Source organism: Chlamydotis macqueenii, chromosome 3 (assembly GCF_036417535.1).
Source record: "Chlamydotis macqueenii isolate bChlMac1 chromosome 3, bChlMac1.mat, whole genome shotgun sequence".
In the NCBI taxonomy this organism is placed as follows: domain Eukaryota; kingdom Metazoa; phylum Chordata; class Aves; order Otidiformes; family Otididae; genus Chlamydotis; species Chlamydotis macqueenii.
In genome coordinates this window covers 91,085,962-91,103,726 of record NC_141558.1, presented here as the reverse complement: position 1 = coordinate 91,103,726, position 17,765 = coordinate 91,085,962, and the positions used below count along the sequence as shown (strand labels likewise).

General features: G+C 45.7%; 2 protein-coding genes across 2 annotated transcripts in view; both read right to left on the bottom strand.

Moving 5' to 3' along the window:
• Nucleotides 1-268: 268 nt before the first annotated feature.
• Nucleotides 269-17,765, bottom strand: part of LOC104478270 (protein ELYS) — an 85,345-nt gene continuing 67,848 nt past the window's right edge. The window contains exon 35 of the mRNA XM_086745457.1: nt 269-332. Within this exon, the coding sequence (XP_086601583.1) occupies nt 315-332 (18 nt within the window). The 3' untranslated portion in view covers nt 269-314. The remainder of the gene's footprint in view (nt 333-17,765) is intronic.
• Nucleotides 3,235-15,980, bottom strand: LOC147601351 (protein ELYS-like). The gene is made up of 18 exons (XM_086743355.1): nt 15,819-15,980; nt 14,380-14,470; nt 14,204-14,293; nt 13,901-14,041; nt 13,040-13,144; nt 12,333-12,426; nt 11,261-11,384; nt 11,090-11,146; nt 9,758-9,901; nt 8,949-9,136; nt 8,903-8,907; nt 8,632-8,810; nt 8,406-8,537; nt 7,097-7,244; nt 6,860-7,010; nt 5,560-5,740; nt 4,492-4,677; nt 3,235-3,675 (listed from the first exon to the last, which is right to left on the bottom strand). Exons 1-18 carry the CDS (start codon nt 15,978-15,980, stop codon nt 3,235-3,237), a joined length of 2,619 nt encoding a protein of 872 aa, XP_086599481.1.

Sequence of the window (17,765 nt, the reverse complement as noted above, 5' to 3'; positions counted from 1 at the left end):
TAGCATCCGCTTGCCCTCTTCTGTCCCCACCCTCCTCTGTTTCCACTGGAGAACTAAACCATTAAGTGGGGAAGAAAAGGTGCCTATTAGACCAGCAAGCTGGACAGGCCTGTGAAGTCAGAGCAGAACTGCACAGCCAAGTGAGAAAGAGGAAATTATTGTGGTCATGATTCAGCTGCTAGCCACCTAAAGGAATGCAAATAAGTGCTCAGAAAGAATTTCATACTTGCTTCCTTTCGTCATTTTTGATTTTGCTGTTCTACCTCTCTCGATTTTTGCTTTCCCGCAGACTCTATGGACTTGGGATCCTCTTCCTATTTAGCCATGGCCTCCTACGTTAAGGCAACCAAAACGTTACTCATGCACAAGTTCTTACGCTTCTGCAGAATACAAGTGAATGTTTCTTTCACAAAGGAGTCATGAAAAGCCAAGGCAAGCTGAGTAAGTGCCCATTTAACTGGGCACTGAAAGCTGGGACACTAAAAAGCATTTTCTGTGACTTAAGACCAATCTATTTGTGGTACACCTACCACTCAGTTTGTATTTCCCTCTATTATTAATTCCCGTGAGTATAACCCTACAGGAAATTGACAGTAGACTCTGTCTGGTACTTAGAGAACATCCACAAGGAAGCCAAATAACTCATCAGCCCTAGTAGAAGTAAGAACCACAGGGAAAAACCTGGGACAGCTGGAGAAACTGGAGTTCTAATTTTCAGTTCATGTGAACAACCTTCTTACATTCATATTTTACAATGCTTAGGTGTTAAAAAAAATGTAGTTTTACACAAAAATAAAAAAAAATAAAATAAAAAAAAGAGCGAGCTTTAAATAGTTGGAAATACCTTGCCACTGAAATTAACTCGTTCCTGCGAATTCTGTTTATCTTAATAAGGAACTAACAGTAAAGGATCGAAGCACCAAAATAATTCTGAAAATAGTTTGGTTGCCACATGATTTTGTCATTTGGTAACTGGCCGGCAGTATCAAAAAGCTGCACTCCCCAACTGCTCTTGCCACCTTTTAACGTTAAACCTACTCAGTTTTTAAGTCAACTAAGACACGTTTTAGTTCTAGTATACCAAATTCATGCATGGTTATTTTTAAAAATAGTCTAGGGTTTTTTTGGTACTACTACAGCTCTCCAAGGCCCCAGTCCTGACAGGTTCTATTCTGCATTACAGGCGCAGAAAATGCATGGGAGAAAAACATGTCTGCCCTTACATAATGAGATTTTAACTTGTGTTTATCAGCGAAAGAAACTGAGACATTTTTGTGCGCCTTCTAACTGTCAGTAAGACAGGCCTGTCCTTAATTTGCAAGTATTTTCTAGTTTGTAGAAAGTGGGAAAAGGAGTTTACTTATATCAATTTCCTCCGTTTTAGGAAGGCTGTGAGAAACAGTTATTTCTTCCTGCAGAAGAGGAGATTTTCTTCAACTTCAGCTGCTTCTAGGTTACATTCTTTAGGTAAATCCACACACTTCCCCTCAAGGTGGTTTTCTGAATGAGTAGTGACTACATCCCTGCTGAGAGGGAGAGAGAGGACAAGCAAAGGTTTTGACCCGTCTAACTAGAAACACTCGGTTCTGGAGAACCCCCCCTCTGACCCACGTACCCGGACTCCGTAACTGGGCACTGCTGTTATTTAACAAGAAAAGGAGCTGAGGAACTTCAATAGCAACCATCGCTCCCCAGGATCCTCCACAATCCTCTCAGACTTAGGACTGAATCAGGATGCAGATGACGCAGTGATCCTGGAGCACACGCTCACTGCTACAAACTTTCAAGGCCTCAGACACAGAACTCTGACACGTGCATACACGTCCCAGGACTAGCAACCCTTTTTCCCTGAAGTGCTGGACAGACAGAGCTCTGCTTGTCAAACACTGACTGCAGTCGTGTTTGCACATCTTCTCCCTGTTCCTGCACTACTTTCATTCCCAGCTCTTCATCGCTGCTCACCAGCTCGTGAGCTACATCTCATGGCAATCCCAGGCACAAATACAGGCTGGGCAGGGAATGGATCGAGAGCAGCCCTGAGGAGAAGGACTTGGGAGTGCTGGTGGACGAGAAGCTCAACATGAGCAGGCAATGCGCCCTTGCGGCCCAGAAGGCCAACCGCATCCTGGGCTGCACCAAGAGGAGCGTGGCCAGCAGGTCGAGGGAGGTGATTCTCCCCCTCTACTCTGCCCTGGTGAGACCCCACCTGGAGTGCTGTGTCCAGTTCTGGAGCCCCCAGCACAAGAAGGACATGGACCAGTTGGAGAAGGTCCAGAGGAGGGCCACAAAGATGATCAGAGGGCTGGAGCACCTCTTGTATGAGGACAGGCTGAGAGAGTTGGGGCTGTTCAGCCTGGAGAAGAGAAGGCTCCGGGGAGACCTGATAGCGGTCTTCCAGTACCTCAAGGGGGCCTACAAGAAAGATGGGGAGAGGCTGTTCAGTAGGGCCTGTTGTGTTAGGACAAGGAGTAATGGTTTTAAAATAGAGGGGGGTAGATTTAGATTGGATATTAGGAAAAAAATTTTTACAATGAGGGCTGTAGAACACTGGAACTGGTTTCCCAGAGAGGTCGTGGAAGCCCCATCCCTGGAAACGTTCAAGGCCAGGTTGGATGAGGCTCTGAGCAACCTGATCTAGTCGGGGATGTCTCTTGCAGGGGGGTTGGACTGGATGGCCTTTGAAGGTCCCTTCCAACCCTAACCATTCTATGATTCTATGATTCTTCTCGTCTGCCAGCAGACCTGCTCGTACAAACACAGCCTCAGCAGCTGGACTGTCTTGGATGAGTTGAACGGAGCTGAATTACCAAAGACCAACGGAAATAGGTCTGGAAAAGGCTGTGTAAGCCATTGAGCCAGCAAAATGAGCAAGTATAGCTGTAATGAGAAGCAAACACACAAGCAGACTGTGTTCCAGAAGAAAACTATTCAACTCAGTACTAATGAGCTGGTTTAAAAAATTAAAACAACAAAAAAACACAAATCTATCTGGTCAAAGCACACCATGCACTACACTTGCTGCAAAAAACCTGCAGCCTACAGCAGTATCCCTAAAACATAAGCAGAACCCTACGTTTCCAACTTTTATCAAAAAGGACTCAAGACACAGTGGCAATTTTAAAAGTCTAGGACAAGGAAGTGCCTGGGACACTTGTGAAAACTCATCAAGAACTGTTGCACTCATCAAAAGTTCAACCTCTTCACGACATTTCAAAAATTCAGAAATTTAGGTTATTACAGACCAAACACACCAGCTTTGCTTTTTAGTTCTGACAAACCTGGTTGTTCCATCTGGAAAGGTTTCTCTTCAACAACTTCGCTGTCTTCTTCCTTCTCAGATCCTTGAAAAGTGGCAGTTTCCTCAGTGGAAGAATGAGCTGGTTTAGCAGCTATGACATCATCTTCAAAATTGCCAGGTGATTGTGCATCTTGATACTCCAAAGTAGTTTGGTCTGACCTGGCAGAAAAGTTACTGTTTTCTTTGCTGACATCCATTTCCCCCAAACCATCTCCAGGTGTGCATTCTGAAGACTCTTCCATTTCAGCATCATCATCCTCAGGACTGCTCAGAGTAGACTGAGTTGGTTTTTCTCTACTCTCAGACCAAGCATCCTCCACCATTCCACGATGATGCTCAGGTGAAGCTCCAGACAGTGCTTTGTCATCTTCTGTTACCTTTAAAAAAAAAAAAACAAAAACAAAAAAACTGAACAAAAAACCAAAACCAGAAGTTTGCAATAAATAACAAGCATATGCCTTTTTGTGAAACTAAAAAAAAAAAAAAAAAAAAAGGAGAGTGCATGTCTTGTTACAGTTGAGTAGCTCCTTACAACAGTCAATAAAAGCCATAATAAAAACAGATGATGACAATTTGTCAGTACATGTACAGAAAGCTCGTACAGTTATATACTGGCACCTGTCCCTGCTCTGCCCGATTTTGGTACCTTACTTGGACAGCTGCATGATAAGCTGAATCAGGGAATCCAACTGACAGGAGAAAAGGAGAAGGAGGCAGCTTTCAGATGGACCACCTTGACAGCTAGACAAATACTATCACTGGTGCAAGGCAAGAAACAAAACTGAGAACTTTAGGACTAGAGAACAGCAGAGTTCTCTTCATCAGGGGTCTATTTCCACCATCATTTAAGTAAAGCCAGCCTTGTCAAAAGAGAGACTCAAAGTAAATGCAGCTCATGACTTTTCTTGCTTTCAAACATGTTTAATTCACAAAGCCTAAGAGACCCAAACAACTGGCTCAGCCTATACTCCTTACCTTCCTGCCACAACACCACTTACTAAGGTACAGCGGGAAGCTGAACTAGCAATTTGGAACAATGACAGCTTCTAACAACACTGACTAAAAACTGCCAAGATCACCGGTACTTATCACGACTATGTTCCCACAGGCACGTGATGTTACAGAAGGTCTAAAGCAAATCACAGTCTACAAAGCCTTTACCTGTGGAAACCACTAACCACAGCCCAGCTTACCCCGACAGTCCATTTCGCATTGGAGCTCGCTTCCCTGAAAGATATTCTAGACTCCTTTGCTTGTAGAGGAGGAGTAACTGACCGTCCTGGAGATGCAGAGGGTGTGGTGCAAAGGCTGGATCTGAGAGTGGACTGAGGAGTAAACCCAGGAAAACCAGCAGCAGATGTGGCCAAAACCTTAGCTCTCTACAACAAGAAATAAAAACATGGAGTTGAAAATCAGCTACATCTTCAAAACAGAAGACTACTCTTGCAAAAGCATTACTTTAGATTAGAAACAACACTCCTGTGTCTACACAACTACCTACACATCTTCATCTAGAAGCGTTAAGCTCGTCTTACCTCAGCTCAAAAAAGATTTTACGCTACTGCAAGGGTTTAAAAGAAGGATAAAGAAACTCGCATGATGACATGGACAGTAACAGAGAGATCACAACTATTATGTTCAGGTAGGAAAAGGAAAAAAGATCAGCACCAACAAGATAGCTCAAACAATGTTTCCTTGCGTGGTAAGAGTTTGAGGACAGTAGATGGAAATACAGCTTAACAATTAATAACAAAAATTAATGCAAAAAGTCATCACTGAACTGGACAGAGACTGACATCACTTAACTGACATCACTTCGCGGTCACTTGCCTAACTGGACTAACACACTGAAGCATATACATTCCCGCTCGCAGGTATGCAAGTCAAACGGTGCAGAGCTATTGGGCACTTAGATGATGAGGTGGTCAAGCTACAAATTGCATCTCTAAGTATCTCACTCTATTGAAACGTCCAATTTTAACTTACTTTGTTCCATGCAATACCAACAAGTGTCTCTCACAAAGCTACGGGACAACGTGCATACTACAGCTGAATTAGAACTGAACTTTCCCTCCTCAAGACGGCTCCCAACGTACCGCTTCCAAAAGGACTGCGTATACAGTAACCGCATGCATACCGGACATATTGCACAACTGGAATCCAACAGTGTTCGTGTTAAGTCCTTTGGTGGCTTCCTTTCAAAGGGAGCTCACAGGCTTTTGGTTTGGTTGGTTTTGTTACTGGCTTTTTAAAATACAAACCTTGACCACAAGAGGAGTCTCTAGTAACATCAGCTCTGACGCTCCCAAAAAATTCCTTTGAGAGATGGAAGCATTCAGATTTGATTGCAATGGGCTGGCTGCCGTGAATGAAGTAGAAGCTCTGCACGCTGACTGCGCTGCAGAATATGAAGGAACAGGACAAACCACCGAATCCAGCAATCTGTTAAGACAATCAAACATATCAAAAGAAATTACTAAATGAAAAAAAGTCATGCTGTGTACAAGGCATCTGACAGGATCCGTAAAAAAAAAAAAACCTTCACTGAAGAAGAAATCGGGATGAATGCTCAGTCTTGGGGTGCTGCATCAGGCCCATGAAACAAGCTACAGGCATTTTTTTTTTTTTTCATTATTTCTTCACATTTCATCCTTGATTTCCTAAATCACTGCCTCTAAGGTAACAGTAAGCCACTTATAAGTTGCACAGGCAATGGAATTCTCGCAGCAGAAGAAAATTCATCTACATTTCCCTGCATGGACCACTTCAGCTTCTCCACCTACTTGCTGACCTTTTCTTTAACAGAACACTTTGAAAACACAGGAGGTATACACACACATGCATACTTAGACATACAGGTATACGAGAAGCAACACCTTTGTGAAGGATTCATTCTGTAGATCTACTGTACCTGGAACGTTCTCTTGACAGTTTTGTAACTGGTCTCCCAGTAAATGCATCATGCAACTCTGCATCGGGGAGCGGACGTGTTATGCCTGGCGGTTCTGTAATTCTAGGAGGAGAATTAAGAGGAAAATGTAACTGACCTTCATCCCCCTGAAGTCCAAACCTACCAGAAGTCCAGGTGATTTGACCCTACCACCTGCAGGAAAATCACCGGGCAACTACTAGCCTCTTTTCCGCTCTTTAGAATGCTGCCTCTTTTCAAGTAGAAAAGGCAGAAACTAAGCAGAAACTGGGCAGGAAGTGGTGAAACATTACTCTCTGATCACACTTGCACGTCTATCCAAATCTGTACACCAACAGCTTGATGGTAACCACAGTTTTGTTTCAGCTACCTTCAGTTCTGTAAACACGTGGACCATCACGCAAATATCTGTAGTTGCATAGATAAGGTTATCACAGCAGAAAAACTCTCGCTCCAAATATTGCTTAGGATGGATTGGTTCTTAAAGGTCATCAATTGTACGTGCAAAACCGCCAAACAAAGCTTTACTCCGGTGCACCTTCCCTCCTAAACACTAACATCATTCACACGTATTTCTCGCGCTCTCTCCAAACACGGAGCTCAAGACTAAACTTGGTTAAAAGGCTGCTTACCTGCCATCTTGGGAGAAACTGGTTTTCTGCTCATTCCCTGCGCGTACTTCTGCAATTCTGGACAACACGTTACTGATGAAAGTTCCTGTTGGATCCACGTTTCCTGCATTAGCTTGTTTTGTTGCTGTTGACAATGGCTTTGGTCTTGCAACTGTAAAACAAGAGGGAATAAAGATCAGCCTTGTGGAATCAAAGTGATGGCTGGTTGTCCACTGGACTTCTTCCCCTAAAAATTACCTTCTCTGAAGGCCGGTGAAGACAAATGGTAAGGCTTGGCTCTCTCTGCAGCCAGCTTCCTGTAAACTCTAGGAAGGACCTTGCCATATTGGTCTAATAGGGAATTTCTGACACCCACTCTCTCTCTCAGGCCAGGATCACGATCATGCTGATGAAGGAAAAACGTAAAGCAAAAAGTTAACCAAGAGACTCATTGCACAGAACTAGCTCTGCTCTTTCTAAGGAGTGAATAAATTTCCCCTACTGAGAGAGTAAGACACATCCAGCGCACAGAGGAGCAGCAAGTTGGAACCAGCAGCACGCCCCAGTTTCACCCGCTCTTTTGAGCAAAGTGGAAGGAACACCAGAACCGACAACTGGAAGTTCAAACAGTTCTGGCACTCGGCGGAGCCTTGTTCTGATACACTTGTTATCACCTGCAGTTTTCAAACGGCTTACGAAACAGCAGGCGTTCCCCTGTCTCTCCTGAAACACCAATGTCCGACACGACCCAATACACAGGACAATTGCAAATTCTGCTGGACAGAACCATGTGAATACTAAAACCAGGAAGAAAAGCTTGCCTACACACACCTTCCTGCTGGAGGAAAGTGTTCACATGCAGGACCTAACACTTCCAAAACCAGCTTTGGAGTCCGATTCCCTGGAAAGCTATGGCTCCGGAAAACTGCAAATGCATCGTAGATGCATAACAGAAGTTCACATAACCCAAAATTTCATCTGGCTATTTTGAGAAACAGAAGTTAGCTCAGAATTTCTGTCCTAAAAGTGGCAGAATGGAAGTTGTGGAATTGTAGAGCTCCCACTGTAACTTGAGGAAAGAAAACAAAAACAACCCACATGCAAACTTGACGTGGGGACTGGCATCCAGGCTGCTCTCAGCTAGAAAAAATGGTTGCGTGCAAGATACAAGAGATGACATACAACATACCCTTCATTCCACACAAAGGAATGGCACAAACAACTTTCAATGATCTAGACCCCACACAACAGACGCATCTGAATAACTGAATGGTAAGACTGGCCGATAGAAACGATAGACGTTTACTCCTCAGATGCAAACCAACTCGTTTACGCGGAGTCAACAACGGTCGGTCACATTTAATGGAGAAAGGCACAGAGTAGCTTTGGAGGAGTGAAATATTTTGTTCAGCTTTGAGGTTCAGTTGTAACTTTAGGTGTACAAACTTACTCCTAGTTTTTCAAAGAATGGTATCAAAACCAAAGCAGGATTTTGACTGAGTGCTATGAAAACCAATTAGCGACACCTAACAGAAACTGGCACACTTGACAGAACTTGTCCTCTTACCAGAAGATTAACGTTCATTGACTGATTCAGGTGCAGTGCTGGGATATAGTTGGCACGCTGCAGATGGTGGACTAAGAGAAGTTCTTGATTCTGACCACCAGCACTGGTCTGTAAAAACTTCTCCAAACACTCCTACGAGAAATCACACGTTTCAAAACTCTCTTACGATTCTGCCTCTTCTCTTCTCAAAGAGACAATTAAGCTTTCTTTTCTTGTCCACACATACCTGCTCAGCGTTGGTGAAAGGCAGCTTCAGTAAGGCTCCCATCAGCCCCATCTCCTGACAGGTTTCAAACACGTGTTGTAACAGCTCGTCTCTGTTCAACTGAGTGGTATGTTGCCGCAGCAGACTCCAAGCCTCCACCACGCACCTGTAATTAATTTGTTGGAGGTGTAAAGGAATATCTGCAGGATAACCAACAAGATGCCCCAAAATTATCGTATTCCAAGGATAAAGGCAACTTAGGGCACCGTGATTTGTAGCGTTTGCTCTCCACCTTTCCTGACCCTTGAAGGCCAAAATGGTGGGACAGATTTCTTTACCTATTGGACAACAACACACTGAGGAAAAGCCACACTTCGCTACCGCTTGACATCGATGGCCTCATCATCTGCATGTAGCTGAGGGCTTGCTTATGCTCTCCTCGGCACATGAGGGACTGAACAATTCTCGTGTGTTGCCATGACACAGGTCTGAGTGTAGCCGGATGACAGAGCAGGGCCAGCGCATTCTGTAAACGTTAGAGACCAGCTTTATTACCATCTCTACGGACATGCACGCTACAAAAACAGCCAAAAGTTGCTTAAGTAAGGCTGAACGTGTGCTAAATAAACTTAGATGACTAACTAATGAAATGCACAATAACAACAAATTAAATACAGGACGTGTCAATAAAGATTCTGAAATCTTTGCAGAAAAAACTTCAGTTAGCCAGACACAACAAAACGAGTGTTTTAAAAGCAGCAATTCACACTTCTCGAGGTGAATCAAGTCTCTGCATACAAACATCACTTCTCTTAAACCCATCACTAAACAAGAAGTTGTTCTCCCAGACAAACAGATTCTATTAACGTTGTGACAGGCAAAGAACAACCTGCAGCATCAGCAAGAACATGAATTAGGTTGGAAAGCCAGTTTGGCCGTCTCCTGTCTCAAATCTTGCTGCTATGATCAGAGGTTTAAGTACCCAAACCACTGGTTTTGAAAACTGATTTCTGAAAATTCAAGTATCGAGCAGCTGATTAGAGCTGATTTCTTCTTTGTTTTAATCCCTTTCCTGTCAAGGTAGTTAAGACACGAGATGATCGCTTTGTACTGTAATGCATGTCTAACTACCCTGCAACATACTTACTTGGTAATCATTGTGATCTAGAAGCCAGAAACCTTGAATCAGCTTAACAAGACCCCGAGGGATACCAAAGGCAGCTGGGAAGAAGTCGATTGAAGTTGCTGGTTTTGGAAAGGAATGCATGATATCTAGCAGCAAATACATGGTCTGATATCAAGTAATTAAGGCTAATAAACTTGTTAGGCCAAAAAGTAATCCCATTCCATTTAGAAAAACAGCATGAACCAAGAATATAAAACTGGCAGGAGGCAGAAAATACTCTGGTCTTAGTCTTGCCACTTTAAGCTCTTCTAACCTGAAGACGGTCAGGTCCTAACCACAAAAGTGCGTTCTGGAGAAAGAGCCAAAAGGAAATACTCTTTGCTTTCTCTAAGGCATGCATAAAGCTGGCCTGCAGATCTGTCAATACCTCCCTTTTAAACTCTGGCTCCCTCTTTAGTCACTGGAGCTACCGCCTGGACATTCAGAACATTTCAACATCCAGTGCTTCAGTATTAAAGCCAGCCAGTTCTACCTCTGCTTTTTTCCCTCCTTTCCTCAGCATATACACCAATGTAAACTATGGTCTCCTTACAAGCCATCTTAGCTCAGAAGGATTACAACTGCATTTAAACCAGTGTTGGTACATCAGTCACTGGCAGCGTTGCTTTCCCTTTCTGATATCGACTTCTAGGGACACGTTCTAAGAAGACAGCTCTGGGCTACAACCATTTTCACACCCCTTGCTCTCTACGCTCCCCTCTCGGCTTAGGCAGCAAACAGCACAAGCAATCCTGTCTATTTCAGCAGCTTCAGAGTTAAGTTTCTGCCCAATGACTTTTCTCTTTTCCCTCCTTATTATTCTGTGTGCCTGCACTTTTTAGCAGAAGAAACGCCAGCGCTGTTCGCTGTGCTGGAAAACGGATGCTTTTGGCAAGAATCAGGCACTGGTATACCCCTGTTAGAAATCCTTCTGCTCTGAAGCACCACGTGGTAGCGCACCACTCCAGCAAGCAGCCATTCGCTACAGGTATGGCTGCTTTAAAAAAATTTAAACCTGGGTTAAATTTTGAGAAAAGCTACGGGAAGCTTTTAGCTTTAACACTGCTTAGCACACCTGCTTCCCCGTATCAGAAAGGACTTGGCAACAAAACACTTTAAAAGATCATAACCACGCCACAGGACAAAGAAAGAAAACAACGCTTCTATCTACAACTTAATTCCAAACTCCAGGTTTTCCCTTGCATTGTGTTTGAAGCACACATTCCAAGATGGATTGACTACGTAGGTGACAAACATTTAAGAGCACTTATGTGCCTATACTGAAGTTGCAATAAAAACAGCCAGGAAGGATACAATCGCATGCTTGTCGCTTTCTTCAACACTTTCGAGCAAATAGAGATCCAGCAGTGCCTGAAATGCAAAAGGAAAAGTTTTTTACATCTCCTGTCCTTCATGAGTCGACGGCTTCTGCGTGGGGCTTGGGGGCATTTGGTTGTCTTTGTTTTCAGGGAACATAGCACTCACGTGTAAACTAGCAGGCGGATATTTCCCAGTTCCTCCTTCATCTCTCCGCCACAGCTTCTCCACTTCATCTCCCAGCTGGGACACCATTCCATCAATCATCAGGCAGTCAGAATCCCATTTTCCTCTGCAACAGAAGGTAGCAAGGATACGGACAGAGTAACACACTAATTCCAGCCTCTCTGTGGAACACATTTCCTCCAGTCAAAACAACAAAAAAAAGCTCCCATGAGTCAAAACCAGTAACAAACATACAAAGGCACCGTTAGGACTTGAAATGCACATGGAAGACAGTTTAGAGTCAGGTGAAAGGTCTTCCTTAGTTCCTGCTGGATTATTAAAGGAGTTCAAAATAGAAATCCTAAAACCTCTCTTCTTAAGGGAACAGTTGCAATGACCTTTTAGTTGCTAGGGTTTCTTGTTCATTATATGACTTGTACGGCAATGGAAGAGCAGACAGAGATTTTTAAGTGCCAAAAATAACCGCTCTCCTCTCGTCTAACAGAAAATTATGGATGCCTGAGGTTTTTATCTCCTTTAGGTCGTTCTTTAGCTTTCAGTACCATTGCTGACGAAAAACCTGTGATCACCTAAGCCAAGGCGTATCACCTGCATGCTAGTTGAACTACACAGATGTACTTGTCAGGATGGAATTTAGGCCAATACAAGTATTACCATCTAGAACTAGTCAATACCAGAGGCTTTTTTTTTTTTATTTTTTTTGAAACCATGCTTTCTTCTGCGAGCTCCCTGCTTTGCTGAACTGGAGACCACTGATCCTAACCAAATCACGTGATCTTTTGCAGCAGGAACAAATTATGCCGCATAGCCAATGAATTAAGTACGCTTCAGAAGAATGACGATACCAGCCAATGTCACTAAGCAGATGTACATACAAACATCTTAACACACAAAAGCCACCTCTGCGTTCAACAGAACACAGGCATGACTGAAGCCAAGAGCATTGCCGGCCAACGCCTTGAGCATAGCAAATACAGCTGTTGACACAAAAGCCCTTCACTTCCACTTCTGAACTGGCACTCAAACTGTTCTGGAGTTTTCCTCTAAGTCTTACCTCGACAAACGCTCAAGTTTCTGTCGATGACCAGTGTAGTAGCTCTGAAGCAGAGCATAGTTGTAGAAAGGTCTAGAGAAATGTGTAGCAACATCTAAGGGGAACAAAGTAAAAGCAAGTTACACAAGTCATATTGCTTTTTTAAAAGAAATGTTTTCACTAAAAAGACAAAGATCATACAAGCTAAGCATCAAGAAGCAGAGGCAAGCCTCCAGCTTTAAAAGAAGGGAATGGGTTTTTAAACATGTCACATAACAATTAAGGCTGGCCATAGAACTGATAATCCATCCAAATAAAGAACTATTTCCAAGGGGTGTTTCTTCCTCAAGCAACCAGTAAAAAGTTCAAAACACACGCATCATGCGTTTACTCTAAAAACAAGCGTTCCAGGATTTGTTGTTTAATAGTACTGTGTTTAAAATCCCAAGTGCTTCAAGCTGTGGACACAACCACGTCCCTGAAGGCAAAAACTTACGGCTATTGTTAAGAAACATCCAGGAAAGGAACTGCTTGCATTATTCTACACTAGGTAATTGAAAAACCAGGACAATCTCCATTTCACCAAGAGACCTTCAGCAATCGCCATCCCTGAAACAACACGACTTGTTCTTGATGAAACATCTACCAAAGCACGGCTAAGCACGTGTCCAGAGCAATCACTTACTGGAGAGTCTCCCTCTTACAAACGTCTCAGAGTTTATGCTTACCTAAACCCTCTGGAAGGAGACCGGATCGACAGAACCAGATGACCACTTGGGCGTACAAAGACATGAGGCTCATTACCACCTGCTTATTGGTCAAGTCGGCAAAACCTGAAAAAAATGCATAAGATCATGTGTGTTACGCACTTCCTTTCATTTCTTCATCAGACTTAATAGAAAGGACCAAAATGTCAGGGCAGAAATCTTTGCCTTTTCCACTATCACTTTCTTACGTGAAGAAAAAACCCACCATCACCACCACAACAAAAAGCAACCCCTGCAAAGAACCAGATTCACTAAAGGTTACAATAAAAGAAAACAAAGCCTGAACTATTAAATACACTCATGAATAAGACCTTTGTGCCTCACGTAGCAGAGATTTTTACTATAGCCAGGGGATAGCCTTTTTATTTTCCGCAATATCCCAAGACAAATCCATCGTCTAAAAAGCTACAGAAACTCAAGTAACTTACAAGTGGCTCACCTATGCTTCCTTGATATTTTTAAGCAATTTGCAATACAATATTTGCCTGCAGTTATAAATAGCTAGCTAAGAACTGAAAAGAACAGTTTTCAGCATTACCACATTCAGCTGCGGTCATTCCAACCCAGTCACTTACAGGGCTTCCTGCTGAATGTGGCCTCCCCTACCCACTTGCACGGACCCCACAACAAACCATTTCCCTGCCCTCACTGCGCATTCAGTGCTAGTGCCAACCTCTCAGATTTAAGCCCCTTCTCCCACCTAAAGCTGACTCTCTTCCAGTCATCCAAAACAACAGCAGCTCGTGTTTCCACAATTACAACCCAAGCAATTTTCCAAGTCCTAACAAAACATACCCAAGATTTAGCCATACTGTCACAAACCTTTTCCAGTAAGCTCCAGTGCTTCCCTTGGAAAATGGTTTAGGACTTTGCCGAGGTTGCCGAAAAGCAACTGGCAGTGCTGAAGAGACTGCAATGTCTGAGGGCCAAGGAAGTTGCACAAGCCATCAAACAGCGGAACACCTGCTCAAGAATAAATAGGAGATCATTAGCCTGCAGAGCAATTTCAGAGTTTCACAGGACACTTAATGAACCGCGTGCGAGTTCATGTACCCGCAGAGCACCCAATAAGCTCAACCAGGAAGCATGATTTTCTGGTTGCACAATGACTACACTAGTACTCACAGATCTGGTCAAATTCATCTTTTGTGTTGATCACCTTGTTCCATGTCCACTCAAGAACAAACCGTAAATTAGCAGCAGAACTTGGCCGCGCTTTAAAAAAAGAAAACAAACAAGGAATGTATCAGCCATTTCAAACTACAAAACAGAGAACAGAAAAACAATGGAAGAAGTCTTACCTTCACATGTCCAGTGTTGAATGCATCCAGTCAGACGTACTAAAGACCCTGTCTGGACAGCAGCTGACAATATCGCTTCTAACTGCTCCTCCTAAACACAGCAGACAAAATACAATGAGAATCCTACACCCTTTCAAGATCTGAACCATCACCAGTAAATGTTTGCTTCTAACTGCCTACTCCTTCAGACATCACAAAGTCAGCTCCTTACAGCACAGGAGGTTACAGCTAGGTTTGAAGACTACACTCTGGGAGCAGCACCAAGCTACGGAAGGGAAATGTTTCCAAATAAACACAGGTTATATGAATTGTACTTCTGTGGAGAAAGGTTATGCTCTAAAGCCTGGGCACTGGAATCTACTGTATTTCGCATCACAGGCACTCTACTGGAGATGGATGTTCCCGCTCTCATGCTAGAGCGTCAGGCACGCCCAGGTTTCCTCTAGTAAGCCCACAGGCGTTTTAAACATCTGGTTTCTAGACATCTGTTGAGCTCCTCCATGACCACGATCAACACTTTTGTTTTAATCAGAGGTCGCGTTTTAGCTTCCTCTGTTCCAGGGAACGGCATTTCTTCTATGCGTTCTGAGTCTTCAAAAACATACTACAATTCCAATTCCTTTCCCGTCAGACATTACATCCACCTTTCCCACATCAATTTGGGAACGGGTTTCATTCTGTTGCTCCCTTACTATCTTTTCCTGCTGAAAGCCTCTGCCAAAGCCATGTGCAGCCTCTGGTTAGCTGCCCGCTCAGAAGAGAGACAACGCTGTTCAGACAGACCTTTATCTCATTCTCTACTTCTCTAGTTGTTCTTCTAGAGCTGTTACTTTGATTGATCCCCCGGCCCTGCTTCTCGGGTCAGACACCAGAGCCCCACCAGGGCAGCTCCTAAAACCCCCGCAAACCAACGCCTCTCCCTTTCCAACTTTAAGTCTTCCTTCCTTTGCCGGAATGGCAGCTGGTGGATCGTGCCAATTATTTCGGACCCAAGTCACGCCAAGGGGGAGAAGGTCGGCTACTACAGCCCTCTAACTTCTCCAGGAGAAGTTACAACCTACAGCCCGACCTCCCTGGGAGGCCACAGGGAGCCCACAACTGCAGGGAACTGATCCCTGGTCAGGCCGCAGAGGCCCCTCAGAGAGGGGGCACAGTAAAGGCCTGGCCCTAACCGTCGCTTTAGGAGGGAGTCCTGTCCGTGACGCCCTTTTTTTGTTACGACCCAGGGCCGCAGCAGGCTCGTGATTCCCTCCGACTAAATTAAGCTCAAATGACACCAAACCATCGAGTTAACGCCGCAATGAACCGTAACGAGGAGCGGCAGAACCTCTGAAAACTTGGGAGGCACAAAGGGCTTGACAGCCGGGGCCCTTATCGCAACATTTCTAAGAAGGAAAAGGGGCAAATGGAAAAGAGCAAGAGAGACAAAGAGGTATCACCACTCTTGGGTCCAGCGACGACGATGACGGGCGGGCACACGTATGCTGCGGTGCCGGGGGCGTGGCCACGGGTGGCGGTGAGAATGGCCCGGCGGGGTGGGGAAGGGGGGGTGCGGGGGACCCGCAGGATCGGGGGGCAGAGGAGCGCTCACTGGCCGCCATGACGATCTCCCGCGGGGAAGCGCCACGCGGCTCCCTGCGGCGCTGCCTTTTATAGCCTAAGCCCCGCCCCCGGGCACGCCCCCTCAGCACTTGTATGGGCTGCTTCCAGAGCGTTCTGAGTCCTCTGCGCAGGCGCGAAACGGCGGGCGGGGGCCGAAGCCCCTTCCTCAGGTGAGCGCTGGGCGGCCCCCGCCCGCGCAGGGGCGGTCGCTGACGGGGACCTGCGGAGCCGCGCGTCCCCCACGCCGCCTCCGCCTCCTCTGTCACCGGACTCCCAGCGCCCCTGGCCGAACTGCAGCGGCCCCACAGCCGCGTCTGAGGCACCAGCGGACATTAACTCCGTCGGTGCCTGACACCATGCGCAGAGTCACACGCTAACGCCCGCCGCTGCCTGCAGCACAATTCCTCCAGTCAAAACAACAAAAAAAAGCTCCCACGAGTCAAAGACAGTAACCAACATACACAGGCACCCTCAGGACTTGAAGTGCACATGGAAGACATTTCACAGTCAGGTGAAAGGTGTTCCTGAGTTCCTACTGGATTATCAAAGGAGGTCCAGATAGGAATCCTAAAAGCTCTCCTCTTGCACGTGCCATTACAACTACGGATGGCTGAACTTTTAATATCCTTTGGGTCTTCCTTTCGTTTTGTTCTGGTTTTGTTAATGAGGGGGGCCCTAAGGTGGTAGCTTCTGTAGGAAACTGCTAGAAGTCGCTCCCCTTTGTTCAGTGGACTCGGCCGGGCCTAGGGCAGACCTGCTGCTGGCCAGGGCCAAGCCAATTGGTAGCAGAATGTCCCGTGATAACGCCTCTGCGATAACGTATTTAAGTAGGGGAAAACAGGAAAAAAAGGAGGAGAAGATGTGAAGCAGCTGAGCGGGGGGCAGAGCGGGGGAGGCGCAAGCCTCATGGGCCTTGCAGGCCTCACCCTCTGGCCTCCTGCCGGGCAGCCGACTGGGCCCAACTTGGCCTGGCCTGGCTGCAAGAAGTGGAGAGGAGATGAGAAGTGAATAAGATGTAGAAAGGATCCTGAGAGACGTCTGCCAGCCTGTTGTGAGGAACGGCTGCAGACGCCAAGGTCAGTGAAGAAGGAGGGGGAGGAGTAATGCGGCTCCTGGCCAAGATTTCCCTGCAGCCTGTGGTGAAGACCATGGTGGAGCGGGTTGTCCCCCTGCAGCCCATGGAGGTCCACGGAGGGACAGAGGTCCACCTGCAGCCCGTGGGGGACCCCACGCCAGAGCAGGTGGAGGCCTGAAGGAGGCTGTGGCCCATAGAGGGACCTCTGGGACAGCTGTTCTAGAGGGACTGCACCCCGTGGAAGAGATGACCCACACCGGAGCAGTTCCACAAAGGACTGTGGCCCGTGGGAGGGACCCCACAATGGAGCAGAGGAGGAATGCGAGGAGTTCTTCCCCTGACGATGATACAGCGGCGTAAAACAACGCGTAATGAACTGACTGCGACCCCCATTCCCTTTGCCCCACCCCGTGCCGCTCGTGAGGGGAAGGTAGTAGAGATAATGTTAAGCCCGGGAAGAGGGAGGGGCGGGGGGAGGTTATCTTGTTCCCTGTCTCATTCTCCTGCTAATTTTAGAAATAAATGAATAGTTTTCCCCAAGTCGAGTCTGTTTTGCCCATGACGGTAACTTTAAGGATTTCTCCCCGTCCTTATCTCAAACCTTGAGCTGTTTTTCTTATATCATCTCCTCCTATTCTCTCGGAGGGTGGGGGGAGCGAGAGACAGACTGCGTAGTCTGGTCCTGATCGCGGCTGAACTACGACACGTT